The sequence below is a fragment of the Bacillus rossius genome, chromosome 3, assembly GCF_032445375.1.
Source record: "Bacillus rossius redtenbacheri isolate Brsri chromosome 3, Brsri_v3, whole genome shotgun sequence".
Classification (NCBI taxonomy): domain Eukaryota; kingdom Metazoa; phylum Arthropoda; class Insecta; order Phasmatodea; family Bacillidae; genus Bacillus; species Bacillus rossius.
In genome coordinates, this window is record NC_086332.1 from 48,741,891 (window position 1) to 48,762,525 (window position 20,635).

The following is a 20,635-nucleotide window of genomic DNA, read 5'->3' on the forward strand; positions in this document are numbered from 1 at the left end:
GTACTGCAGTGCGCCACCAAACTTAATAACGATTCAGTCCCTGGGACACACCTAGTCACGACGTAGAGTCGCCGGAGACACGGGCCTACGTGTTGCTAGCCCAGTTTATCCAGAGCTAGGTATTAGTGTAGTGTATTGTGCTTCAAAATATCGTGTGCCATGTCAGAGTGTCTTTTGTAACTTTTGCGTCACGTATACGAGTCTGCCCCTCACGCGCATAAGAATCGTGAGCCGCCACTGAGGAAGTGAGCTGCGCGTGTGACTAGTCGCGTCGGGCAAACCGTTACGGCCAGAACGGGCAGCACCATGTATTGGGCTGTGCTGTATTAAATTCACCAACTATCTGAAGAGGTTTTGTGTTATTATTCAGGCGTCCCGAGTGGCCTCAACAGCTCGGGGGGCCCTACTGCGTTGACCCCTACCTCTAGCCACAAGGCCGAACCTTCCCTGAGATCACGAACTGAACAAAATCACGTCTAAATACTCAGAGGTAGCGGGGACGGCGTCAACCTGATAAAAGAGCCAGATCCCATACACAGAAAAGAACGAATTGACCGAGATGAACGAATCGTTCTGAACGAATCATTTCACGGAACTGATCCAAAAGAACCGACTCGGTCAAAAGAACCGTTCTGCCCATCACTACCCATCATGCAATCTGTTGTAACGTCACAAGTCGTTTATTCCATAACTGTGTTGGGTAAGAACAAGATTTTATTTCGTTTATTTCGTAATTCTATTTCATGGCAAAATTAAATCATGAAGTCATTATTGTGCAATAGTTTTCTTTAATGTAATCGTAAAAAACAATGTACGGACCTGGATCGGGAAATACGGTCCAAGTGACATTTTCGTACGGACCTTTTTTTGCTGAAGGGCTGGCAACGCTGGTCTCGGCTTTGTGTTCGATTGTGCCGCAATTTTTTTTTATGTTGTGGGGTAAGTTTTTCATTTAATTTCAGTTCGTACTAATTTTGTTTAAATAATTCTGTATATAACTGATTTTTATCATTATTAATTTTTTTTTTGGTGTTTGAGTGTTTTTGCCGAGGTACCAAATAGCAAAACTTCTCATTGTTTGTAAACATAACCTAAATATGTTATGCAAAAAATAATATATTTATTTATATATATTCAGATGGTCGTAGAATACTGTGGAAGGCGCATTAAGGCTATTTTTTCCTATTTTAAGAGTTTCTGTGAATATAGGGCTATTTTTGTATAATTTCGTGACAGGACACACTTTTTTGTAAAACAATGAACACGTAAATCTTTTAACGCACTTTCAATGCAATTAAACTTTGGTTGTACGTACTGAGGTTGTTTTCCTAATAACCAGTAACTCCACTCACGGGTCATTCCATATCAAATCAACACAGGGTATAAACCTGACCACCTCAGAATTTGATGAAATTGGTATGAAGGTTGCCCTCCCAGAGATTAATAAAAATGCCAATTTTTTTTCTTCAAATATATAAAATGGTTTCTAAATTATGGCTACGTATGGTTTCCCAAAATCCGCCAAAAAACGTAACCGACATATTTTGAGGTCACCATAGCTTTTCTCCTGATTGAGCTAGAAAGATGGGAGTGGTGTAATTTTACTCAGATTTTAATGCTCTTTCTTTTGATTTACTACTCAACATACTTTGTTATAAAAAGTGTTTTTGAGAATTCAAATTCAAAATTTTGATATTGATTTTATCAAAAATTGCATTTTTGAAAATTGTTAAAAAATTCCTTTAAATAGTTTATACTTTTGGTAAGTTATTCTTAAAATTTCAAAGTGGGAGGCTAATGGGTTCATAGTTGAATAGATAATATTTAAAAAAAATGTGTTTTACAAGTTTTTGTTTCAGTTTAATACTATGTACCCTAACTTTACTTTATTTATTTATGATGGTGATTATTATCATAAATAATTATGTACAGGAGGGTTGCCTCTAAGACAACATTTTAGTTATTTACAAAATAATATATATTTTTAGTTAAGTTGTAAATAGTTTTTATAACTTACTTTATAATGCATTTTATATGAAAATGTAAGGAGACACTCATAAATAACAATCAGCAGAGTCTGTTCTAGATGATTCTTCAAGTTTTGACATGAAAGGTGACTATAATCCGGCAACTTTGTTTTCGACCTGCGCAGACCACGGTGTCAGGTGGCGGTCACGTGATTCTCTAGCGGAGTGGAGTGGAGGGGATCAGTTAACGGTTGTGCTTCCTGGATACGCCGCTCCCGAGATAGTGCTTCGCAGGTCGGTTTACACTATACGGTTTGCGTTATGGCTTCAACTTCAGGAATTAAGTCACGTATTTCAGCCGGTACACCATTACGTGGACAAGCAAGGGAAATCGTTTACAATGTTGTAACATATTTAAAAAAACAGAAACGTTTATATAAATTAAATTACGTCACAGAATTGGCAAGTGCGGCGACAGGTGTTTCGCAATCAACCATTAAAAGTATCATTGCGGAAGGTAACAGTAGTTTATCATTTTCCTCACCCACGGGTAAGAACAAAGACCGAAAGAAAAGAATTGAAGTTGATGACTTTTCCGAATGTGCGATTCGTAGGAAAATTCATGAATTTTATACAGTTAAAAAAACAGTGCCGACATTAAAGAATTTGACAAAGTCCTTACAAGATGACGGTATTGTGAACTGCAGCAAAGAATACTTGCGCAAACTGTTGAAACGTCTCGGTTTTCGATGGAAAAAATGTCAGTCTAGAAGAAAACTTTTGATAGAGAAACCTGAAATTACTGCTTGGAGAGGAAAATATTTACAAGACATTCGTGCGTACCGAAATGCAGGGCAGAATATAGTATATATTGATGAAACATATCTACATGCTACTCACAGTGTAAGTTCTTGCTGGCAATCCAGCACTGAACTAGAGGTCACTGAATCTATCGGTAAAGGGCAACGATTGATAATTGTGCATGCTGGTGGCGAACAAGGCTTTGTCCAGAATGCGTTACTGATTTTTAAATCAAAACAAAAATCCGGTGACTATCATGATGATATGAACTATGCAAATTTTTCGTTGTGGCTAGAACAAAAGTTACTACCAAATTTGCCAATGCACAGTGTCATTGTTTTAGACAATGCTAGTTACCACAGTGTTCAAACTAATAGAAAACCTTCATTAGCTACTCTTAAACATGACATTCAAGATTGGCTTAGGGAAAATAGCATCCAGTTTTCTCCTGACATGAACAAAGCAGATTTGTTGAGTTTGGTGAAACAGCATCCTTCCCCAAAAATATTCAAGGTAGACGAAATCATAAACAAATATGGCTATGACGTGATTCGATTGCCCCCCTACAACCCGGATCTAAATCCGATCGAGCTAGTGTGGGGGGACATCAAGAGGAAGGTCTCTGAGGAAATAGGTAACTCGTTGAACGAAAAAAGAAAACTATGTGAGAAATTGTTTGCTTCGTACTCCGTCGAACAGTGGAAAAAGTGCTGCGAACATGTTAAAGGTATTGAAGCTGAATATTTCAGAAGTGATCGAATCATGGACATCGAAATCGACAAAATTATTGTAACCCTTCAATCATTATCTGATGAAAATTCAAGTGGAACAGATACTGCACATAGCTTCGACTCGGACTAGGTAAGGTTAATATTTCCTATGGTTATTCAAAATATTAATTAATCTATCTAACGGTTCTTTTGCAGCTTTTTGTTTCATGTTGATGAGAGCACATTGACACCAGACTAATGTCAGGCATTAATCTTTTATTCCATGCAAATTATTCCATTAAAATTAATTAATTTGTTTTCGAAAGAACTAGGCTAGCCAACCATTTACCAGTATTTTTCTCAGAAAGAGGGAAGAATATTTGGTGTCAAACTAAAAACATTGAGAATGTTACCTATTAGAAAAGTGCTCTTGTTTGTTGGTTCTACTGTATTTATTTTGAGAGAAAACACTCATGTGGAAGGTTTGTTTTTCAAGCATAAACTTGTTAAAGCCCGTTTAGACGAGCAATATAAATTGGCCAATATTGGGCCATTTCGTGCTCCACATGGCCATCAATATTGTCCGGCAACACGTTGCCCAGCAATACTAGTCACCAATGTTGCCAGCAACTTTTCCGGCAATATGGAGCAACATGAGTGGACGGGCAACATGCATTTAGACGGTCAAGTAGGGCCAGTGTGTTGCCGGAACTCGCTGACGTTGGACGTCATGGACGTAGAGGTGTCGGCTGCTGCCTTCATAGTAACTCACAGAATTATTTTAAAGCGACGTGCAAGAAGAAATAGAACATTGTGGATGAGAGCTTATTTAGAAAGACGGAATCAAAGTAGCATTGATTTGTGTAATGAATTAAAACTTGACTTTTATTTATTTCAGAATTTTACTCGTATGTCACCAAGTGATTTTGAAGAGTTGTTAAACATAATTGGACCAAACATCAAGAGAAAGGACAGCACAATGAGAACGGCAATCCCTATAGCTACAAAATTAGCTATAACTTTACGATTTCTAGCTACAAGTGACAGTTTTAAAAGCTTAATGTATTTGTTTAGAGTATCTACAGCTACAATTTCTGTAATGATACCAGAAGTCTGCAGAGCATTGTGTGAAGGTTTACAGCAGTACATGCAAGTAAGTATTAAAAATATTACTAATTTATTAAATTTATTGTTTAGGAAACAAACGAAAAAATAATAGAAAACAATATTGACAAAATTAAAAATCAAATCAATCAAGTGCTGGCTAAGTAAAGTTCACAAAATACAGTGCTGTCATCTTCTTCAGTCGTTTCTGGACGATCCTGTGGCACAGGCGTAGGTGTGCTTGAAGCGGGTGGTTCAGTAGGTAGGTCTGGCGATGGGACATACTGTGAACATGGCGAATAAACCGTGGTAATGCCACTGTGTGAGGACAGTTCAGTGTGAAATGAGGATTCAGATGAGCCTGCTTGTTGTTGAAACGCTGTAAAGTGCCCCATATCAGCTTCAAACAACAGCTGTGATATTTTGAACTGCACTTTGTTAGCAACATTAGAACTGTACGTATTCAGTTTGAAGGCGACATGGTTCCCAAAGTGTGTGAACGGGTTTTTTGACCTGTTCACCCCATCCTGTAGAAGACTGTAGGCCTCTTCCAACTGTTTGTCTTCTCGTTCCATCTGCAGTTTCCTTTTTTTCTTCTGTGGGAGAACCTCTGAAAAGGCTTTTGTTGTAACACATTCATTACTCACAGGGAGTGATGATGAATGACCGATCTCGTCATTATTTTCTCCCTCGGAATCCTGAAATATAACATTATTATACTAAATCAAATGTAAAGCAAGTTAACAAAAATAATTAAATAATGTAACTTTTGTATGAAACTTCAAGCCTTACCCCTTAACTTATTTTACTTGTAAGGAGAGTGCATAATATAAATTATTTCATACCATATAATTGCGTGCAAAAATATGACGAGAGTTTTTTGTCTAATAGTACCTATAGTTAAAATGAAAACCGCAATGATATACTAGCCGAAGAAACGTTATAGGTACTTAGGGCCGTATTCCAAGACACAAAAATAAGGGTTAGGTGTTGAATATGCAATACCTGTACCCTAACCATATTCCAAGTGCACGATAGGACACGGCCAGTCCCTTATTTTAGGGCACTGATTTTTGGTGTCCTATCTGTTGCCGATTTGATCCATAATTGTATATAATTTTTTTCCTTTTTAATGAACTTTAACGAAACTTTTACGATTACAATTTCCCCCCCCCCCCCCTAATATCTTAAAAAACAGCAAACATAAATACGACCAAAAATTCATCGTTTATTCTTGTACAACCAAAATTAAATATTTTATTTCATATTATATTTCCATAGTTTTTAAAAAAAGCTAAAATTACAATGGATTCCACGAAGTACAGCTGTTTATAGCCTCGCACAAGTCCTCGTTTATTAAAACGGCTGCCAATCTGATATCTTACAGGGGTTCAGTCAGGACACGTTTTGGAATATGACCCGAGAGTTAGGGTACGGCAGTTGCCCAACAAGGCAGTGCATATACGCTACCTTACTGAAACGTCTTGGAATACCGTCCCTAGTGTACATTTTGAACATGTGCCTGCTTGAGACCAATTAATGGCACTGGTTGTGTAAACATAAGTCACTCAGCTATATTATATTTTATATATTTATGCATGTGTTTGTCATTTAACTTCTAGTTAATATAATATTATTTATTTTCAGGTACCAAATTCAAAAGAAAAATGGCTGGAAGTCGAAAGGGATTTTTATACCAGATGGAATTTTCCGCACTGCTTGGCTGCAATAGATGGAAAGCATATTGCCATACAGTGTCCATCCAACAGTGGAAGTAAATATTTCAACTATAAAAGATATTTCAGTGTTGTCTTGTTTGCTGCAGTAGATGCTCAGTACAGATTTTTATATGCTCATGTTGGATGTCAGGGATCTATATCTGACGGTGGTGTTTTTCGTAACACATCATTTGGAAAAGCATTACTCAATGGGAAATTAAATATTCCCACTCCAGAAGCATTGCCAGGAAGAGTTGATCCATCACCTTATGTAGTCGTGGCCGATGATGCTTTCCCACTCACTGAAAATATTTTGAAACCGTATTCAACCGAGTTAGGAAAAGGATCTCCTAGGCGAGTCTTCAACTATAGGTTATCAAGAGCTAGAAGAATCGTAGAAAATGTATTTGGTTTATTAGCCGCAGTGTTTCGCATATTTAGATCTGTTGTAAACTTAAAAACAGAAACAGTGCAAGATGTAACGTTAGCGTGTGCCTATTTACATAATTTTCTGCGGAGAAATCCTCAAGCCACAGCACTGTACTCGCCACCAGGTACATTTGACACAGAAGACACGAACACTGGAGAAATCATTTTAGGTTCATGGAGAAACGAATTTTCTACTGCAATGAGAGATTTACCACGATTACCAAGAAAGGCCCAAAAAAGTTCAGAACAAGTCAGGGAAGAATTTAAAGAATTTTTCATGTCACCACAGGGAAAAGTTTCGTGGCAAGACAAACATTTGTGAGATAATGGCAGTGTTCCATAAAAGTACTACGTTATATGTACATATGTAAATGTGTGTTAAAGGTAATATTTTCTTACATTTAAAATTCGTGGTTTTGAATAATTTTTTTTCTTCATTTGGGCAAACATATTTTTTTATAAAAGATGTGTTGCAGCCCTCAAAAAATCACGGATAAACATTTCTTTGATAATAAAATGTATAAGTCGCTATGCATAAAATACATAAGCCTATATTGTTAAACAGTAAAAAATTGGGTCTTACCTTGTCTTCCACTGTGAAGCTTTCTTTTCCCACATCTGGGACATTACTGCTTAAAATAAAGCTCATATTTTTGAAGAGGAACCACAAACTGTCTTCGTCAGTAGCACCACTACCACTTTTCTTTTTGGATTGCAGTTTCTTTTTTTCGCTTTTAGCATATGTGCGCAAACTTTTAAATTTTGACTGCGCAACTTCCCCCGAAACATCAAATTGCTTGCCAATTTCAATCCACACATCTTTTTTCAAATTCCTGTCTCTGTATTTTGCATGCGATATTTCCCACAATTCAGAATGTGATTGAACTTTGTTAACGAAATTAATTAATCGCTCTTGATTCCACGACATACTCGGCAAATTTACGGAAAGCGAAAAACCAGAACACTGCACAAAGTCGAACTAACCTCAAAGTCACACTACGTCAAAACAATAACACCACCCCACCACTCGACAGACTGGCAATATTGCCGTGTGTCCCATCCGCCGTGGGACACTCGGCAATGTGAGGCCCACACCGAAAGTTGCCGGAAATATTTACCAAGAAAACGGCAACTGTGGTCGTGTTGTCTGCAACATTGCCGAGAGTTGCTCAGTATTGCCGGCAACTGTATTGCCACCACATATTGCCGGGGAAATATTGCTCGTCTAAACGGGCCTTTAGTGTGGTCGGCACTGTGTGTTCAAGAGGCGTGTTGCACTCAGTGCAAGCGTGGCACCAAAGAGAATGCGGAGGTTACAACAGCCCTTCACAAAACCCAATTTTTTTTTTCTTCTTTTTTTCCCATTTTGGAGGGTATATTTGGACGGTCTCCGGGTAAAAGGTAACAAGTCAAGAATTCACTTTTTGCAGGAGAAACAAAAAACTCCTAGATAAAAATAGAATTTAAATACTTAAATTTTTCTTCCATTATTCTTTTATTTACCAACATAGTTGCCAATGATTAAAAATGCATTACATATTCTAAGTATACTTAAGAGTTTAAGTGACTTGTTGACTAAAAATCACCAAAATGTGACTTGTTACCTTTTACCCGGAGACCGTCCATTTATCCTTATGTAAATACTTAAATTAATAGGTTATACTTTTCTTTCATCAAAAGTCGTTTGGAGCTATTGAAGATCAGTTATTGGAGGCCATAAATTTGGTAAATATTCCATGACCATCTATGGCTTTCGTAATGCTTGGCGCAACTGCGATGTACCAGGGTTGCTGCTGAGCAAGACTGGGGCCTGGGCTTGCGGGCCATGGACGACCTGCTTCACTGCCCCCGGTGCAGGGAGCGGTTCGGCGAGGGGGAGGGGGAGCGCCGGCCCAAGCTGCTGCAGTGCCACCACACGTACTGCCTGCAGTGCCTGCGGGAGCTGCAAGCGACACAGGGCCAGGCCAAGAAGGGCGGCAAGTCCGTCGCCTGCCCCGCCTGCAGCAAGGTACCGAGCCGCCTCTCTCCCCTCTGGTCATTTCCATAGTTTGTTGACACACATTTTTGTGGTTTTATTGGTATTGTTCTATTGGTGGCAAAGTTAAGGTGATAAGTACTTTACTTACACTTAACCACATTAAAAGTTTCTCTACGTTAAAAAAAATTACATATAGAATAAAAGAAAATAACTAAGCATAACGAAAACATATTTGATGATATAAAGTATCAGGAAACAAACTTGAAAGTTAACTAAAATGTTCAGAAATAAAAATTTAATTTTCTTTTTAAAATGTAAGTTATTTATAAACAGTGTTTAATTTAGGAAGGTGGTGTAAATTTAACATACCCGAGTGAAGTTTTCATATGTAACTGAATTTTTTTGTATAAAGTAGTGTCATTTTAACAGTTATATGAGTACATTTTGCTTGAAACAAAAAAAAAACAAATCTGCAAACAATAGTGTGTTTGGAGTATGTATTGCAACCTGTAGGGTAAAAATAAGGTAAGAAGAGGTGCATTAAGTATTGGGGATCATAATTATTTTATACTATACACCTGGTCAGAATATTTTTTTACACTTACATTTTTAATGATATGCAATATTGGAAGTTAGAGAAATGAAATTAAAAACATTTTAGTTAAATTTTGTGAAATTTTTTATTTATTTTACATATTGGCTGCATTGCTTTGTTAAATTTGTAACTTGGTTTTTTTTTTATTATTATTTCCAGATTTTTAGTTACTGTTCACCATGAAATCTTGTTCCTAATGATTAGCTGTCAAAATCACATTATTATCATTGTGGGAACATACTCCGTACAGATCTGAAGCTTCTTAAATTCATTTATTTTATCATATTAAGGTCTTAAAATTCTCATAATTACCATTTAGAAACTATAATTTTTTTTAAATCCACATGCTAATAATGTATTTATTAATAAGCTTAAATGTGCGGAACTTGAGAAGGGATAGTTAGTTGTATTTAAAAACTACACAATATATTTTAATGGCAATAAATTATAAATAGCATTTAAGAATATTTTCATGCTCCAGTACAAAATAACATCCTTCCCCCCTTTCCTCCCACCCATCTGTTTCAGAGTAATTTTTTGAACCATCAAAATGTCTAATTCATAATTCTAATTTTTTGATGTGAAAAAATTTGTTCACCATATTGTATGAAACAGTACAAACCTGCTTTCAACACATTACTTTTTACTTTTTTATGATATAGTAATCAAAGTCCTATAAAGCTGCTCTCTCAACGAAAAGACTGCACAGCATTCCTGAGCATCTGCATAAATGTGATACAATCCTTCCCTTGGAGACTTCCAACCAAGATAAACTTAGGTACATTGCCACCACAGGATTGTCATTTTTGTATTTTATAAACATAGTGTCCTGCAAGTACATACAGTAGCCATGCTACATTCCTGAAAACCACAACTTAGCAGTTGTGTTAAAATAAGATGTTCTCATCGGGACAGTACTATAGTATATTCAGAGGTCAGGTTCTGTGAATAGCTGCAGTTCTTAAGACCCTGTCACACGATCAAAATTTCGCTTCCAACACCTTCAAATATGTTTGGTGAAATAATGTTGGTCACTAGGGCAGTGATGTTTGTTTGCCAAGTTGGATGACTAGAGTTTCCATAAAATATATTTTCATATAGAACAGTTGTAAAATATGTTTTATGTTGAACGGACTTAGCCAATCAGAATCGTGCTGAGTGAAAATGTCAATTGTGTCAGTTTCCTTCCAGCGAATCTCTAAAATGGTGAATATCACAGAGATTATAATGGTTATATAACTAAATGAATGCTAATATGAATGTTTTATGTAAATTAATTTTATATGTAAAAATTACAGAACATTATATGTATTTATAACAATGTAACAATTATTAAAGTGGATTAAGTTTATAGAGGTTATAAATTTAATAAATGCACACAAAACATAATTTCCATGCAGCACTTGATTAATTATTGTGTGTATTATTCAAAATGGTTTTAAATTAAAAAGTTTGAAATTGCTCAGTCAAAAATAAATTTTTATAGTGTGACATGATTTAAAACAAATTTATGGTTTGGTTATCTGTCCAACTTTATTTTGTGAAGAAAATTGAAATCTATTTTCTTTTAATATTACCCCTCCAACTCTATTGTCAGAAATAGTAGGAGACAAAAATTTTGAGTGTGACAGGGCCGTAAGGAACTACACATTGCATTTCTAAATTTCATTATTTACATTATTTAGAATTTATAACCTTACCTTAAAGTATTTTTGAAAAAATTAAAAATTAGAATAATTACTATGGTCTATGTCTGCAGATCACATGAACCAACCTAATGTGTATTCCTATCCACATTAAAAGATACATACTAGTTGAGTCAAGCCACTGTTATTTTGGAAAATTGTGACAGTTAATACCAGTACACACTGGTCTCTTTCTTGTACAAGAAGTGCACACCACCTTGTACACCTCGACTTGCTGCGATCTTTTGCCATGTGAGAGGCAGTCGAGTGTGAGAACAACTCATGTACGTGGTCTTGTATACCAGCTAGTGTGTTATTGGAACTGTTATATACTTGCTGTTCTTGTACAAGTAGGTTATAGTAAACAAATTAAAATTTTATTCATAACAGGGTTAGAAAATATTTTAATATTTGTTTCCTCTTGCATATTAATTCTAATCTATTTTAAGTAACCTATATGGTTTACATGTATAAAATAAATATATTTTAGTACAAAATTGGAAATACTACAGAGAATAATGTAGACATAAACTTGTACATCCGGGTGGAAATATGTTGCCTTTCTTATTCACCTTACATGTTATCTTTCGTGCTTAAGAAAAATAGGCTCGTGTGTATTGGGCTCATGAAGATAAGAAGGAAGGGAGTTGGTGTGTGCAATCTTTGCTATTTTAATACTTGGGGTAAATTCTAAGGGTTGCAGCTTTTCCATAAAAAAAAATATCAAAATCCAAATGGAAATGGACAAACAGTAATTTCTCAGAAACCACTAAGAATTTGGAAACTATGATTCCAAAGTAAGTAGAGGAACTTAATGAAGTTTTCAAAAACACAACAGTTGCAATTTTATAATTTTTTTTTTTTATGGTAAATGCACTACCCTTTCAACTTACCATAATTTGAAGTCAAAATGAGAACGATCTCTCATGTCTCTTTACGATTTTGATAGGAATGAAGTTTAACCCAGATTCCTTGCAGATATGTTATGTTTGTTTAGCAATACTACATGATGGCATTTTTATGTATCTTCATAACAAGTTTTTTTCAAACTAATAAACAGCTATGATTTGTTTTGCTATCAAATTGCTAACCATCTGACTTCAACTTCAGAACCATGGAGTTAAGAATTAAGGGAGTTGGTTTGTGCAGTCTATTCCATGTTAATAATTGGAGTCAAAATGAGAACTTCCCTCCCCTCCCCCTTCCAACATTTCAATCTGGATAGCAAAACAATTTTTGGTTATAATGAAGTTGAACACTAATTTCTTGCAGATTTGCTGTTGAAATGTTTGATAACAATACCCACTTTATGATGGCATTTTTAATACTCTTCCTATTAAGTTACTTTCAAAATGATTAAACTAACTTAATCATATTAGCCTTTATTCATGTACTATTTGTTTTTCTATCCAATTGCTAACCAGTTAACTTCTACGTCAGAACAGTCACCCGCTCCATAGACTAAATACCTCCATGACTTGGCTTTGGAGTTACATGTTCTCTATGGAGTCATGAATGTCTGTGGTATGCATTGTCTTACACTAACATCTAAGTTACAGATTTTGATGTTCTTTTTAAATTTGTAATGAAAGCTGTACATACATAATTGCAGTGTTGATAGAAATTTCCTAGTAACGATCCATGTACTGTTTAGTTTTTGTTACAAGAAATATATTTTGAGTATTTTTGAGTTAAGTAACTCTATCAAATTTATATAATCTAGAATACATCGTAGAAGTATTGGTTGTTTTACATTATATCTTTATTCATCTTTGAAGAAAATTGAAACATGAAAACATTTTGTTTTTGTTTTGAAACTATGTTTTGACTGTGGGATGTGCCAAATATTTCTAGTGAGATTTATGTTTGGGCTGCCCATTCCATCAGCCCCAGGTTGATTACTTGCATTTTGCTGGTGGCTCTTTATAAGTGAGCCATACATTCACTTTGGTGCACTTAGAGCTGGTTGCCTTACGGAACAACTCAGCTTCAAGGTCTTTACAAAAGCTATTTTTCGTATTTTTAGTTTAGGTGAGAGTTTCTGCCAAAAAACATAATAAATCTGAAAATACATTTTTTTACTTCTTACTTTACATTCTGTAAAATGACAAAGCTATAATTTTATTATTTCATTACCTGAGACAGAATTATTTTTTGCCATTTAAATATTTAGTTCGCATGTCATTTAAAATGTAAATATTGTAAGTGGTTGTAAGTCATTGCAAAGGTGAGTTAAAAATTTAGTGTAGTATTAGTTATTGATTTCATTAATGTACATTTCTGAGGTAATATTTCCACACATGTTGATTCTTGCAAAAACAAAGGTTCATTGGGATGGATTAGTTGAGCTTCATTAATCCTCCTGTTAACACATTTTTATAGTATTTTAAAATGTAGGTACCATAACCTATCTAACCAGTCTTACAAATTTAAATTATTATGAATGTTGCTTACCTGACCAGCATAACCAATAAACTGGCGGTATATGACGTTTTACAGAATGAATTAACAAATATGAGGAAGAAAAAGAATATTTGCTTATTTTTGGCATGCCTTTTAGATAGTTATCTAGTGTAGTGCAATCTTATTTTTTGGGTTGTGACATGTCCAACATTTTGGCTTCGGCCATAACCAACTTTACACCATATGCACCAAACACAACCACCAGGCGATGCTGTCTGCTGACTAAAAGGGTTCATACTATGTTGATAGATCACACTTATGGTTACGTACGATTAAGGCATTGGAAGGATAATGTACCTACTGTAATGGTTGTTGTAGAATTGAGTAAGCACATACAATTTAACATTAGAACTTACTTCCCTTCGGTAACGACCTTCGGGACACACTCCAAGTCTCCCTCTGGGCCCGCTGCAACCTCCTCCCCTACCTCACACTCCTGCCTAGATTGATATTTTAAAAAGTTGAATCTCATATCTTGCATATTGTTTGATTTCCACAAATTTATTTTTTGCCTTTAATAATTTTGTTGCCATTAGCTCTGAACAAATCTAACTAATTTGCCTTTATTATTGTGAGAACAGATATTTTAAGTCACTCAGCATATTTTGTTCCCCCATACTTAAAAAATTACCCTTTGTTTTGTCCAAGCTGATTAGTAGTTTTATTTGTTTACTTGTGAAAAATTGTACAAGACTTGACTTTTCTTCTATCTTATTGTAAAATACTGCTGCATTTTACCAATTTTAGCTTATTTATTGTGGAATGGCTATGCATAGTGATGGATTCTGAAACTATTAATAAAACAAAATAGGTATAAGAATGTATAATATTTTTCTTTGTAATTGCAAGCCAAGTATAAATAATTCGTGGAATTATGGCCTTCTTTTGTTTTTCAAAAAAAAAAAATTATAGCGTGTCCATAAAACACTGTCACAATTTCAGTAGAATATTACAACAGTTTAATATATTTACAATAAATCATTCATTGAATTGAAGGTAAACTAACCTATTTTATCTTATAAATGTTATTCTGGCAAATCATTAGGTAGCAGCAGAACATACACGATCGCATGGCTTTATGTCAGGTGAATGTGGAAGCCAGCTTTTCCCTTTACAAATACACCCGGTTGTTTTAAATTGCATATACCATCGGCGGATGTTTAAACTTTAAACGAAACGCATGCTGAACTGAAATTACAGATTCACTGTTAGCAAATTGCAGAACACAAAAGCGCGATACGCTCAGGAGTCGCCATTTTGCGTAGGTGGTGCTGCAAGCGAGAAAACAACAAAGCAGTACTGCACATGTGCTTATCTAATACTGTTTGAAGTACTCTTTAATTGTGACCTTGAACCAACACACTACAATGCGTACAGTTGATGCTTTTAAAATTTATAACTGGGACATTCTTTTATGGACACTGTATATTAAAATACACAATGTAAATGTATGTAGTGTACAATCAAGTCATACACTTCAAATGTAATGATAAATCAATTCATACAGCTAGTTGAGAACAGTAAACAGCATTGCCGTGCAGCTGTATGCATTTTTTGGTTTTGAGCTAAAACCCAGTTTCTTGGAAGAACCCAAGGAAGAAGAATATATTTATAGGGTAATTAATTTCGTTTTTTAAAAAAAAATACTGGTATACTGCATTTTGTAAACATCTCAAAAAGTCAGGAGTGTATGCAGAATTTCACTTTTTGTAGAGAGGGAGGGGATAAAAATTATTTTCCTTTGTTTGCTTTCAAACTCTTTCCCATTTGTTTGTGGGAATGATACATTTAAAAAAAATAAAAAATTGTGTGGTTGGGGGGGGGGGGGGGGGAGAAGATCAATCCCCCTGTCTCTTTTCCCTTGCATATGCTCCTGCATAAAATAATCAGTTTTTTAAAAAGCTCGAGATGTGTTATTGTGTTACTGGAAGGACATTCATGGATAGTTATGAAAGGTAAATACATATGTGAAACTATATTTGAGCACCTGCAGCAGCAGTGTATGGGCTGTGATGTGGTTGAACGGCATGTGCTCGTAGGTGACCAGCGTGGGGAAGAAAGGCGTGTCGTCGCTGCAGGACAACTTCTACATCACCACGTTCCGCTCCACCTTGGAGATGCAGGCCTCGGAGACGGAAAGTGCGGGTGCTGTGGATGACATCTACATATCTGACGAGGAGGACCAGCAGTTGCCCGCCGTGCCCCCGGCGTGAGTGTACTGTTGCCAGCTGATGCGATGACGTTGTTGAAGCAAGTGTAACTGCTGTTGGTTGCAACTAAGCAAAGCCCTTCAGTAAACCTGTACACAGGGTTATTTGCAACCAAAATAATTACAAAATTTGTAACAAGTTTTAAAAAATAAAAGAACCTGTATGGCCACATTCTTTGAACGTGCTTGTTCAACAGTTTACTTTTTAGTTTTTAATAACTATTTGGTACTGAAACATCATTCCTGAGCATAATAAATATGACTTGCTGGAAAAATTTTTATAATACACAACTTTAAGCTTAATAGATTAGAGTTGCATTTCATGTTTACAGAGGGTAACTTGTAAAATCACTCTTTTTTGTACAGTAAATTTGGGTTATCTGGTCTGCTTATACCCCTATATTTTCTAGAGGACTTGGACCGAACCCCTCATTGCTTTATTCAAAATGCCAATATAAAATTAAAAATAGAGGTTCTGGGTCTCCTTGACATGCAACATAAACAGAAAAATTAAAAACTTAATTTCTACTGGCATAATAACTCATCTGAAAATACACAAATTAGAAATTTTAAACCTAGCTAACAATATTAAAATTGAAATGTTACAATTTTATCCCTACCCAATGTTATCTCATACAAAGATGATGTCATAAAATGAGAAAAAAAATAAAAAAAAAAATAAAAAAGTGTTACATATAGGGTTTACTGTAAAATAAAATTAAAATTAAATTTAATCTTATATTTTGACAACTGTCACATTGGAGCGATGGGTATTATAAATGTCTTTATGTTTTTTTCTATCTTTGTGTAAAACTAAATGTGTGGTATCAGCATAAAGGAAAAATCTATTATTTACTTTTTCTTAGAAGCTTATTTATACATCACACAGTTATTTAACTAATTAATGCACATTAGATTACTCACAATGGAAATATTTGATGAAATGTACCCATTACATTTTGGATAATGTTTGCCAGGTGTCCTGTCAATGAAACAAAATATTTTTTAACCAAACTTATTTTCTTCTCATGATCATATATTTTTGTTTACCAACTAAACTGTCCAAACATAATGAATTTCGAACTAAAAAAAAGTTATTGAAATAAATTAATCAATTAGTAACTACAGTGGTTGTGTACTTGTATCCTATCATGATTGTAAGCAATGAATGTGAATGTGTAAAGGCTACGAATATACCAGTTTTACTCATCTCTAGTCAGTGCTGCAAGTAAGATTGACTAAATTCTTAAGGAATTTTAATAACCATGTCAACAAGTACATTATTTATAGATGGCAATACATTATGACCACTTGGCCCTGCACAAGGCAAAAAAATCTTAAAATTTCCAACAGACTATTCCAATGGACCTTGTACTCATACTCTGCTGTAATATTTTCTAACCTCAAATTTTATTAAGTTGCAGTGAGAAACCTAGATTATAAATTATTAGTGGCAATACATTCATAAAACCAGTTAATTTTTGGCTTAGTTTTTGCCTCATTGCCAGCCTAATTATGTTAATTTAATCCAGCAAAGATTCAATTTGCTATACTTAAGTGAATTATGCCACAGTTAAATGCATGTGTGTATGTATGTGCGTGTGTGCTTGGATGCAAAGATGCATGTATGTATGACTATAACTTACATTAGGCACAACATTGAACATAATGGCAGCTTGTTTGAGTTACTGGTTGTTGGTGGCAGGGATGCCAATGACTGGTGCAAGACGTGCAAGCGGGTGACCGTGCCAGCCTGCGTGGCCTCGAAGCACAACGTGTGTAACCTTCTGAAGATGATTGAGGGGCTTCTGGCCCAGTTTGGGGACTTGGTGCTGTCCCAGCTGGAGACCCGGGAGCCTCTGGTGCACGCCTTGCAGTCCACAGAGCTGGCTCTGTTTGGGGTGCTGCATGGCCTGCAGGAGGACATCTCGTCCCAGGACATGCTCCTGTCCATGGCTCGCTCAGAGAAGCAGTGGCTGCTCGCTGTAGACCTGACCAACAAGACCACGTCTGCCCTCGCCGACCGCTTCAGCAAGCTGGACCTCCAGTTGTCTGCGGCCGTCTCTCAGCTCGACCGGGCCAAGGCCACGTCCAACAACTTCCTTGGTCTTCGCAGGGCCGTCCTCAACTTGGAATTTGGTGGCCAGGGTGGCGAGAAGCAGTCCGTGACCTTGGAGATGGGCGGCGACACGGACAACGAGAAAGCTCTAAGGTACTTGCTGTACAAGATGATGCAAGTAAAAAAAATTAACGTGCCAGAAATTAAACCGGAAGAAGGTAAATCTGCAGAAGTTGATGATTGGAAAGTGGTAGGGAGTGAGAAAACATCTCACAAGGTGTATACGACCGCACCCGGATTACAGCCGTCAACTCCCGTCGCAAAAACCATTGGTAAAGACAATCTTCCCGTAAAGTTACCGCCAGTAAACTCTACAACCAGCCTCCCGGTAGCATACAACAGCATGCCTCAGCGAGCGAGTGTCCAGACGGTAGCCAAGGCCGTGACTGCTCCGTTGAATCAGCCATCTGAAGGCATGCAGCATGCAGCATGGCAGTCTGTCCCTACTGGCAGACAGCAAGCTAAGCGCAAGGCGATGGTCAAGAGCATTGGACTGAGCACCCACAACTACCACTGCTTCTTTGAGATTGAGGTAAACGGCAAGTCGATCGGCACCGTGGTGATGAAGTTGCGTCCTGATGTCGCCCCCAAGATGTGCTCCAACTTCGTGACTCTGTGCACTGGTGAGCTCGGCTACGGTTACAAAGGCAGCAGGATATTTAAAGTGCATGCCAACAGTTTTGTGGTGGGTGGTGACTTTGAGAACAATGATGGTAGCGGAGGCTACTCCATCTTCAACAAGGGCTACTTCTTGGGGGATGACTGCAACCTACATGACTGTTGTGGGGCGCTGCGCATGCGTGGGATGGGCACGGACCCCAAGACGGGGGCAGGGAGGGTGGGCTCGCAGTTCCACATCTGGGTGGGGGAGAAGGAATTCAAAGACTACAAGAGAACACTGGTGTTTGGACATGTTGTCAAAGGGTTAGATCTACTGCAGTATATTTCTGGCTTTAAGACAATTCGCAATGGAGAGGGGGACTATTTTTTGAAAAGTGTGGTTATAATTAAAAACTGTGGCACCATGTGACATTCCATAATTCTTTTGGCTGAAGCATATTAAATGGCTTGTTATGAATGCTTTGTTGCAAGAAATTTATGATATTCCTATCATTCCAAGTTGTGGTTTTTATTTCTTTATAAAGAAGTTTTACTTGTAGAACAATAAAATGATTGTTATGACTGCTGGTGATACATCCATTTCATTAGAAATTTTAAAAGTGTGTATTCATTGTATAGCATTCTTATCGTAATGTACAGTAATTAGAGATCATTATTTAATCCTGTATTCAATATGCCCTCTTTGTAGATTAATATTTTCTTCCTGCACTAGTGAATGAGCAAATTTTAATCAATTGAGTGAGGAAAGGTATAAATAAGTATTATTTGTTTTACTTTAAAATGATAATTTTGACTACTGTGTACCAGTCTACTATAATATTGTTTTATTTTATTTTTTAATTAGAATTGGAATGTTGGGGGATAAAAGCAATGAAGATGTGGAAAGAGGCAACAAAAAAAAAATACATTGTTGTGTTGTTGGAATTGTTATGTTTGAAAAAAAAATCTTTATCCATATTAAAAACTCATGTTTCTGATTATATAATTTTAGATGTATAGTTAATACCAAACCTTAAGGTTATATAAAAGTGTCACAGAAGTCACTCAGTTTAGCAACTCATATTTAGTACTGTGACTATGTATACTCTGAAAACTGAGATGCATTTTACAATTGATGGCATCCTAAATTTTTGAAAATTCTCAATGCTAAGAGGCACCTTTGTTGTGACTGTGACTTTGTTCATGTAGGTTCTACCTTCTGTAACAGAACTATTTATTTGCAGTAACTTGATTACTTCTTCCAGTAACAAGAACTCTGAGTTACTGTTTGGTTGTAGAAGTTGTAAAAGGTACAGCTGATTCAAACAAAGTGGAAGATCATCTTAAATTCATAGCAGATTTTTGTTTCACGTAATAACTACTATATAAATATACATCTGTGGTATGTAGCAGTGTGTGTGTTTTGTTTGGAGTTTGTTTTTGTATTTTGAAAAAAAAATTTGGTACACTGCAAAATGTTTTTATTGAATCTGAAAAAATGTTTATGCACATGAAAAGTAACTGATCATCTTTAGTACTATTTTATTTTACAAATTATTTTTTTGTAAGTTTTATTCTTCCTACTTAATAAATTGTTTTGAACATTTATTGTACCAATTATGTATTTATTTCTGTCAAATGTCTTATTCACGATTCCTCGTAGCTACCAGGAATGGACACACAATTCTGTGCACTTATTAAATCAATTAATAAAATAAAAACTCATGAATAAAGAAAAAAAGTTTTTTTGCATAAAGTTAATGTTGTCCCTTCCCCTCCCCCCATCAAGAAGGAGAAAATAAGCACTGGATAATATGACCTTTGAAGTAATGTATGTATACCAGGCCCAGACTATTGGTGCCTCCTCAGAATCAATCTTGGATCAGCTGCTGACTATGGATAGCATTTAGCTGCAAAAGAATAATTCCCTTTTAAAAAAAGTCATACGTAAAATTATTTTACATTAAGGAAATTTATACACTTAAAACCATTTTGTTTCAGTAAAATAAATTATAAATAAAATTCAGAGTAATTTTTGAACCACCCATATCTAATGAAGCTATGTGTGCAAGCAATCATACATCCACTGAGATATTAATCCACATGATTCTCTTTATTTTTTAAGACTTATGTTTTAAGGGGTTTGCCTGGCCGAAGGTTTATGTGAGGTGGAATGCTTAGAGTGAAGCTCAGTAGGTACATTTTCTGCATTATATCCACAAGGCATTGATTAGCATGCAGACTTTCAACTGTTCAT

General features: G+C 35.9%; 1 protein-coding gene across 5 annotated transcripts; it reads left to right on the forward strand.

Moving 5' to 3' along the window:
- The first annotated feature begins 766 nt into the window (after positions 1-766).
- Positions 767-20,119, forward strand: LOC134530639 (uncharacterized). 5 transcript variants are annotated; one of them, XM_063365656.1, is made up of 6 exons: positions 1,677-3,629; positions 4,377-4,631; positions 6,230-6,356; positions 8,515-8,737; positions 15,490-15,659; positions 17,365-20,119. In XM_063365656.1, exons 3-6 carry the CDS (start codon positions 6,250-6,252, stop codon positions 18,806-18,808), a joined length of 1,944 nt encoding a protein of 647 aa, XP_063221726.1. In that variant the 5' UTR covers positions 1,677-3,629; positions 4,377-4,631; positions 6,230-6,249; the 3' UTR covers positions 18,809-20,119. The 5 variants fall into 5 exon arrangements, with proteins under 5 accessions (XP_063221728.1, XP_063221727.1, XP_063221726.1 ...); XM_063365655.1 differs by lacking the exon at positions 1,677-3,629 and having other exon boundaries at positions 3,641-4,631; XM_063365658.1 differs by lacking the exons at positions 1,677-3,629; positions 4,377-4,631; positions 6,230-6,356 and adding an exon at positions 767-939.
- The last annotated feature ends 516 nt before the right edge of the window (positions 20,120-20,635 follow it).